This window comes from Rhinopithecus roxellana, chromosome 5 (assembly GCF_007565055.1).
Source record: "Rhinopithecus roxellana isolate Shanxi Qingling chromosome 5, ASM756505v1, whole genome shotgun sequence".
In the NCBI taxonomy this organism is placed as follows: domain Eukaryota; kingdom Metazoa; phylum Chordata; class Mammalia; order Primates; family Cercopithecidae; genus Rhinopithecus; species Rhinopithecus roxellana.
Window position 1 is genome coordinate 78,453,687 of NC_044553.1, and position 9,093 is coordinate 78,462,779.

Below are 9,093 nucleotides of genomic sequence, written 5' to 3' on the forward strand. Positions count from 1 at the left end.
GTGGGGAGAATGGGGGGCGCCCAAGGCTGGGTTTTTACCCCTTGCTGCTACCTGGATCTCCCAGCTGAAATCCCAGTTATCAGTGGCCCAGGAAAGGAGAAAGTTGGAAGACACTAGGGAACAGGGTTCCAGGAGTGTATCAGCTCAACCCCTCTCCCGGGAGAGCGACCCCACCACCGCAGGCTCTAATCCGCTGTCAGCAGTGCCCAGCGGAGCTCGGCGTTGAAGGAGGCACGTGGGGGAGGCGGGAGTGGGGAGCGGGCACGTGGTCCAGCCTTCTCAGCCCCGTGCTGCCCCCCGCCCCCCGTGAGGAGGGGTTTGGGGAGGTGGGGGCGGGCCCGGGCGGGGGCGGGCGGCGGGCGGCGCCAAGCGTGGGGCGCGGGCCCGCGGCGGGAGCTGTCCGCGAGACCTAGTGCTGAAGTAGGCGCGGACGTGCCCGGTGCCTAGCGCGTGGTAGCAGGCGCCCAGTGCCCCAGCCGGCGAAGACCATGGCGTTTATGGTGAAGACCATGGTGGGCGGCCAGTTGAAGAACCTCACTGGGAGCCTAGGAGGCGGCGAGGACAAGGGGGATGGGGACAAGTCGGCAGCGGAAGCTCAGGGCATGAGCCGGGAGGAGTACGAGGAGTATCAGAAGCAACTGGTGGAAGAGAAGTGAGTGGGATTCCTTCTTGGCTCCAACGACCTCCCCCTCCCCAACCCCACAACTGCTCAGTCCATCCCCGGGCCAGCCTCAGGTTCCAATCCCCTCTCCCCTACCTTCCTAAACACGGTAAGAGACCGGGAGGTGTCCTCTACACTGCCCCCAGACCCATCCCATCTCAAACCCAAAACCCCGCTCCAGCTTCATACTCTGGCCAAGGGGGAGTGGGGGAAGGGGCGACCGGAGTCTGGGACGAGGAGGGGGATGCACGTGCGTTTCTGACGAAACAATAATCCCTTAATCCGATCTGGTCCCAGCCGCCTATGTCTTCCAACTGGGGCTCCTCTGAGCTTGAGGCTCTGAAAAAAGTGGTGCAGCCGAGGAGGCTCAGAGTCGCGGAGGCAGACCCTGAGATGGGGGCACTCACAGACATTGAGCCTACTTGTGCGCCTGCAGTGCTGGGACAGTTTGGGGCTGGATTCTGCTGCTAGACTACTTGGGTTCAGAGCCTGGCTTTGCCTATTAGCTGGGTAACTTTAGGCAAGTTACTTAACCTTTCTGTGCCTCTGTTTCCTTTTCTGGAAAGTGGGGATGGTAATCATAATACATGTCTTGTATATTTATGAAGATTAAATGCCAATGCATGTAAACTGTTTAGCAGCACCTGGCACATGATAAAGTCTCATAAATGATAGCTATTATTTCACTTAATCCTGATACCAGTTTTGTGAGTTGCAAAACTTTATCCCCATTTTACAGAAGAGGAAGGTAAGTGACTTACCTAAGGATATATTTAAAATGGTAGTGGAGCTGGGGTGTGAACCCAAGTTTGGCCTGAATACTTTTCCCTACACGACATAGCTTCTCAGTGAGGGAACCACAGACCAAGTTGAAGGCCATGAGGGACAAATAATTAGGGTCTGCAGAGAGAACCAGACAGACTGTCACCTTGGCCCCCTAGTTCCATCCAGCAGCAGAGACAACAAAGGGCACTGTGATGGGGAGAGGCAGCAGAGACCTGGCTGTCCTGGTTGGAGTGCCTTTGCTACACACAGGGACCAATGCAGCAGTGCTGCCAGGACTCAGAGACCCCTTCTGTCCCTCCCTCGAAGACTCCAACTCCCCTCTTTCTGCCCTCATGGTGACTCTGCCCCCGGTGACCCTGCAGGATGGAGCGGGATGCACAGTTCACACAGAGGAAGGCAGAGCGGGCTACACTGCGGAGCCACTTCCGAGACAAATACCGGCTACCCAAGGTAAGCTGGCCCTGGCTGCAAGGCACATCTGGGACCCTGAGCTCTGGGTTCTCAACTCCTTCGCCCCATTCTGGGCACCATAGCCCTCAGTTCTAAGACTCACAGGGTGCTTGGTTAGATCCTTCCTTCTCATTCATTTGTTCATTTATTCATTCGCTCACTCATAGTTAATCTGTGCCCACCAAGGGCCAGGGCTTTGTGCTGAGGGGATCCCAGTTCTCATGAAACTGACAGGTCTGTATTTCTGGAGCCAATCTAGGCCTCTTCTCTCCTCCACACCCCCCGTACCCCCACCAAGCCTAGGCCAGGCCTGGGCAGAGGAAGACACAGGGGAGGCAGAAAGCAGTAGATTTGACTGCAGAAGTGAGTGCTCTGGGGGTTTCTGAACCTACTGGAGGGCAGAACTTACTTAAGGTGGGGGAGAGAAGCCCTATGTGTGCCAAGTACTTGACCTTCATTTTCTCATCTAACCCCCAATAATGCTGCCAGGCAGCTATCACCCACAGCCACAAATGATGAAACTAAGGCTCAGAGAGATGGAGGGACTTGGCTAAGATCATACAGCCAGTGAGCCATGGAGCTGGGACCAGCCCTCAAGCTGGTGAATATGAGCCTGCCTTTGCTCTAGGGCCCCAGGCTGCTTTCCAGAGTATGGAGTCTGCCTGTAGAGAGCCAAGTACCCCCTTAGCTGGCCAAGCAGCCAGAGAGTATGTCTCAGGAGATCCCTGCCCCCATGCTCCCCTGAGCAGTGCAGCACCAGAAGGGCATGTAAGTGTGCTGCTCCTGTTGTCTAAGGAGGGGACTGAAGCACAAATCTCTCCCAGAATATCACCCTAGTGCACCCAGAACTGTGCTGGACTCGGGAAAATAGCACAGGGCTATAGTGCTCCTGATTTTGATCTTCCACTTGAATTGAATGACCAAATATATGAACATCACATTCACTTATTCAACAAATATTTACTAAGTCCCCAGCTGCTTTTGACTGCCCACAGGGCACCAATCTTTTGGAAATCTCTCACAGGGAAAAACCGGTCCAGAAAGCCTGCCTCACTGCAAACTCTCCTGGAAATAAAGTCATTCCTCAGATACTTGTGCTAGGCATGTAAGAGACACCTGCCATCAGGGAAGTCAGAGTTGAGCAGAAGAACCAAGACTTGGATGCAACTGAGTAGGACATGAGGCGCCCCCCAGAAGAACAGTGAAGGGCCATGGCCATCGTAGGTGCCATGCAAAAAAACACAGATGCTGGAATCAGTGACATAGGTTTGAATCTAGCTCCCCAACATCCTACCTGTGTGACCTTGGACAATTTAAGTTACTTAAGTTAGTTAAGTAACTTAAATTTAAAGTAAGTTACCTAAATTCTGTAAGCCTCAATTTCCTTATTTGTGAAGTTGGAGTAACAATACCTACCTACCTCACAGGGTCATTGTGAGAATTAAAGGCACCCAGCTCAACATCTGCCATGTAATAGATGTAATAGATGTTTGATAAATGGTACCCATCACTATTTTTGGTTACACCCTTAAGCATAACAAGAATCAAAACATGACTTAGCTGACTGTAACAGTGTGACTCATAAGTATTTTCATTTTGTCTTTACTCACTGTGCTGGTCCTTCAGTATCTCAGAGTGAAATAAGGTAATATGAAAGGTCTCCATGTCCAAGCATCCAAAGATTGATCCTGGGATGTGGGGGTGGGAGCTGAGCTCACTGGAACATGGGGCTCAAGAATCTAGGGGGCCGGGCACGGTGGCTCACTCCTGTATTCCTAGCACTTTGGGAGGCCAAGGTGGGCATATCACTTGAGCCCAGGAGTTTGAGACCAGTGTGGGCAACATAGGGAGACCTCATCTCTACAAAAAAATAAGAGAGAATCTAGGGGCCTGGAACCCAGACCAAGCCTCCTCCCTGTCCTCTCAACTCTGGGTTCTCACAGACTTCCACTCCACCCCACCCTCTCTTCCCTTCAGAACGAGACAGATGAGAGCCAGATCCAGATGGCAGGTGGAGATGTGGAGCTGCCCCGGGAGCTGGCCAAGATGATCGAGGAGGACACAGAGGAGGAGGAGGAGAAGGCCTCAGTCCTTGGGCAGCTAGCCAGCCTTCCTGGCTTGGACCTGGGCTCACTCAAGGACAAGGCCCAGGCCACACTGGGGGACCTCAAGCAATCAGCTGAGAAGTGTCACGTAATGTGACCACTTCCCCGGGGTTACCCACTGGGCTGGGCCCCCATGAGGGCTGAAAGTATGTCAACTTCCAGAGACCCATACTCCATTTGGGGCTTTGTTTTCCTTGCCCCATCCTAGTTCCAAGACCTTTCCCATCCATGCCTCAACCCTATCTTCTGGTTTTTTCCTCTCTGCTGGGAGCAAAGCCCCCATCTTCACCTTACTCTTCAGGACCCTCCCCGCCAGCTCAGCCTGTGGAGGCCTCCCAAGATTGCAGGAATATGCCCATCCCTCTCTGGCCATGGCCCCAAGTTCCTGCACACAAGAGCACCCACAGAAAGACACACACAGGACACAAAACCCCTGGCACGTTCAGAGACAGAAGCCACAGATGCATCCCAGCACACACAGACATGCACGCACAGGCCAGCTCCCTTGCGTGTCCAGCCCCTCTAGACACCAACACTGAGATACTCTCAGAGAGAGCTTGGGCAGATACCCTGGGCAGACAGGAGGCCTGAGTTCCAGTCTCCACCTTTATTGTTCTTGAAAGCCCCTGCTGTCTCTGAGCCTTATTTCATCACCTGTAAATTGGGAATGGCCTGAATGATTTCTAAGGCTCTTTCTGGTTTGGACTTTCAGAGCCAAGCCCACACCCCTCCTTGGGCAGGGCAGCAGCTACCACCACAGCCTCCAGTGGCTGCCACTGTGAGCTCTGGGAGCCAGAGTGATGCTGTGTGAGAGGCAGAGTGCCAAGGATGAAGCTGGCACTGAACAGTAAGCGGCTCCAGGCCTTCTCTGGGCCCAGGGCCCAGCCAATTTCTGTTCTGTTCCTGTAGAACTTTCTCTGGATTCCATAGCTGGAATCTCCTCTCCTAACTCAGTGAAAAATAAAAATCCCAAATGGTGTGCCTACCTTCCCACTTCTTACTGGCTTCCAGGAGTCTTGGAGTTCACAGCCCCCCCGAGCCTGCCTTAAAGGGGTGTCCTCCACCCCACAACCTACAGCTTCACAGGAGGGAGGAGGCATCCAGTGCTAGGAGTGGAAGTGTCTCCAGCTCTGTTCTCTGGGGGCCCTGGGTGAAGGTGGGGTCTGGGGCCTATGAAATAGGTCTGGCTTTGAGGAGGATGGAGCAGCCTCATTATGTGGGGAAGATAGGACCTCTGGGGCGTCACTGAGACCACAGGTGGGGCCGGGGCTGGACCGCAGCTGTCTTGGGTGCCTGTGCTACACCCCTCCTCATCCTGGAGATGGAAGATGTGCAAAAAGAAAGGAGGCAGGGCAACTGCATTCCAGTCCCACACTGTGATGACTTTGAGCCTGTCCTTTCCCTCCTTGAGCCTGTCTTGCTTATCCCCTGTAAAATGAAGAGTCCCCCCTCCCCAAAATAGTAATAATACATGTTTCAAACGGTGACCGTTTGTAAGGCATGTGACAAACTATCAATAAATGTAACTCATTCTTTTAAAAAAATGAAGAGCCCAGATCTCATCCCGCTCACCTGTGGCAGGCGCTGAGGGGCAGGGGGCAGGGGAGGTTTCAGAAACCAGCCAGGAAGCTCCCCAAGCAGGTCACCCCTGGGGCCTGGGCAGGAGGAAGGTGCTACGGGGGCCAACTGCAGGTGCCCCACCCCGAGGTCCAGGGCCCAGCCTGTGAGGAAGCCAGCCAAGGTTCACAGGCAGGAGCGGCCATCTGAGGGTTGGGTTTCAAGGGCAAAGTTTCCATGAGATCTGCTTTGTAAAATAAGAACAAAGCACATCGAACCTGTACAGGAAGTCATGGGGGGCTGGAAGAGGGGAGAGAGGGCAGGAAGAGACACAGGCCCAGCCCTGGAGTGTCCCCAGGGAACAGGCCTGGGCCTCTGAGCTACTCCTGAGCTCGTCCCGGGCCAGGGCCTCCTCCTGACCTTCTCAGAGCTGGAGGAGACCCAAGCCAGAGCCCCAAGCTGGGTAGGGGGGTCATGGGCTGCCTCTGCAGCATCAGCAGCAAGGCCCACGTCAGCACTCCACCCTCCGGGGCCTTCTGCCTAATGGGATTGGACAGACCCCTTCCCCCTCAGTGTTTTGCAGGGCTGAGAGGGAGAGGGTGGAGAGGGTGGTGGGCAGTGGGCGCTGGGGGACGTGTGCTTCCTGAACCCTGTCAAAGCAAGGCTGGTTGGAACCTGGATTAAAGATCGGGAGCTGGATTAAAGAAAGGGAAACATTTGTTTCCCCTTCACCCTGGGAACGGAACCCCAAGAAACCTTGACTGGTTTGCACTACCCCTGGAATGGGGTGGAGGAGGCTGTGGGGCTCAGATAGAGATGGACAATGAGGGCAGGCTGAGGGGTCCCCAGCTCTGTTGGGCATGCCTGGCCTCCCTTCTTCCTTCCCCCTCCCCATCAGCCCTGTAATCTGGGTCTCTGTCAGTCTGCACCCCTCTCACCTGTGTGCCCTCACCCACTGCCGCTCTGCTGACTCAGTGCCTGTCCTGTACCCGCCCGCAGCTGGGGGCTGACTTGGCCCAACTGGAGCTCCTCCTCTGCACCTGCCCCCAACTCCCAAGCCCTTAGGGCCTGAATACATCAACTACTACTGTCTTCCCAAGCTGTTCCTACCCTTTCTTATTTAGACAATCCAATGTCTAAATAGGATATTTACATATTTGTCCTGTGACTGGTCCACCCACCTGGTGTGATGTGAGGGCCACAGAGTCATTTGCCACCAAAACTTCCCATTTCACCCTCTGCCTAGAACCCCATTAGTACCCTGCAGTTATGACTCTGATGTTTATGGCCTGCTCCTTCCTTCCCTTCCCTCCCTCCCTCCTTTTCTTTTTTTTGAGACGGAGTCTCGCTGTGTCGCCTGGGCTGGAGTGCAGTGGCCGGATCTCAGCTCACTGCAAGCTCCGCTGCCTCCCGGGTTCACGCCATTCTCTTGCCTCAGCCTCCCAAGTAGCTGGGACTACAGGCACCCGCCACCTCACCCGGCTAGTTTTTTGGATTTTTTAGTAGAGACAGAGTTTCACCATGTTAGCCAGGATGGTCTCGATCTCCTGACCTTGTGATCTGCCCGTCTCGGCCTCCCAAAGTGCTGGGATTACAGGCTTGAGCCACCGTGCCCGGCCTTCTTTTTTTTTTGAGACGGAGTCTTGCTCTGTCACCCAGGCTGGAGTGCAGTGACGTGATCTCGGCTCACTGCAAGCTCCGCCTCCCGGGTTCACGCCATTCTCCTGCCTCAGCCTCCCAAGTAGCTGGGACTACAGGTGCCCGCCACCACTCCCGGCTAATTTTTTGTATTTTTTTTTTTTTTTTTTTTTTTTTTTTTTTGAGGCGGAGTCTCGCTCTGTGGCCCAGGCTGGAGTGCAGTGGCCGGATCTCAGCTCACTGCAAGCTCCGCCCCCTGGGTTTACGCCATTCTCCTGCCTCAGCCTCCTGAGTAGCTGGGACTACAGGCGCCCGCCACCGCGCCCGGCTAATTTTTTGTATTTTTAGTAGAGACGGGGTTTCACCATGGTCTCGATCTCCTGACCTTGTGATCCACCCGCCTCGGCCTCCCAAAGTGCTGGGATTACAGGCGTGAGCCACCGCGCCCGGCCTATTTTTTGTATTTTTAGTAGAGACGGGGTTTCACTGTGTTAGCCAGGATGGTCTCGATCTCCTGATCTCATGATCCGCCCACCTCGGCCTCCCAAAGTGCTGGGATTACAGGCGTGAGCCACCGCGCCCGGCCCCCTCCCTCCTTTTCTTTTCCCCTTTCCTTCCTCCTTCATACCCTTGTGGGCAGTCTGAGCATACAAAAAATGTTAAAAGGTAGTTAAGAAAGCCCCTCCAACTTCCCCAAACCCCTTCAGCGGGAGGGAAGAGGCAAAGATGGTTGCCTGTTCCGCCACCTCTCACCCTCAGAGGCTCTGGTTCCACAATGCAAAAGATTTCAGGGAAACCCTGCCCAAGAAGCCTGCAGTCCCCTACTCCTACCTTCTACCCACCCGGACAGCTCAGGCCCAGTTGCCAGCAGGAAGAGGGTGCCAAGAAACAAGTGACTTTCCCAAGGCCAGTTGGTCCCCCGGGAGGAACTGGGGAGGGTGACCAGGGTTTGGAGCATGGAGGATCTCCTGTTCCCTCGACAGCCAGATGGTTCCTCCTCAGACACCAGAGGCCCCAGGCAGGCACTGAGGACACCTGGGACATGCTTGTCAGCTGAGCCGAGCTGCTGACACTGCCTGTTGACCCAGCTGACACTCAGCTGTGAGGCTGGGGCTTCTGTCCTCTATCCCACAGACCTGAGGTGGGGCTGGAGGTGTAGTCACAGGGCCCATGGCCGTGCCTCCAACCCAGTGCCTGCCAGGCAGAGCTGTCCCCAGAGGCCATTTGAGGTTTGAGATCAGGGGAGCAGCAGCAGCACTGAGGAGGCCTCAGCCTCATTCGGCAGGAGCTGCGCCTGCATGTGTGCTCATGAGCGTGTGTGTGGGGCCTGCGGGGGTTTATGAGCCTGCACACGGCTGTCTTTTGTCTGTGGGATCTGCTGTGTGTAGGTGCAGGGATGAGTTCCTCTAGGGAAGCTGTCATTGGTGTGCTCCTTCCCTCAGGCCCCAGCCTCGGTGTTGGGCCATTGCCCTTTCAGGGAGGGCTGGGACAGCAACCCGGCCTCTGGGGACAAGAGCCCTTCTAGATGACCTTCCACAGGAACAAAGGTTCTATGTCCTCTCCCACATCCCAGGTAAAGAGGATAAAGAAGGGCCAGATGGACACCTGGGTACCTCTATCTGCTCCTGAGGCCCATCTGTGTCTTCCAGGGCTGGCCCCGTGGGAGAAGGCTCGGGTGCTTCCCTTAGCTTGGCCCAGGGCTGGCTCTGTGCTTGGGTGACTGGGATAGAGGTGGGAGGACAGGGCAGTCCCCTGAACGTTGCTGGGAGGTAGCCATCCTGCTTTATGCACCTTCAGAGTGTTGAAAGTGAGAGGCGAAAACAACTCTGTCTCCTAAGAAGGAAAACATGACCTTTGGAAAGTGGATCTGCACGTTTCCTACAGGCTTCTGCCATT

General features: G+C 55.1%; 1 protein-coding gene across 1 annotated transcript; it reads left to right on the top strand.

The window, feature by feature from the left end:
* The first annotated feature begins 394 nt into the window (after positions 1-394).
* Positions 395-4,981, top strand: CPLX3 (complexin 3). The gene is made up of 3 exons (XM_010375872.1): positions 395-652; positions 1,810-1,897; positions 3,875-4,981. Exons 1-3 carry the CDS (start codon positions 489-491, stop codon positions 4,097-4,099), a joined length of 477 nt encoding a protein of 158 aa, XP_010374174.1. The 5' UTR covers positions 395-488; the 3' UTR covers positions 4,100-4,981.
* The last annotated feature ends 4,112 nt before the right edge of the window (positions 4,982-9,093 follow it).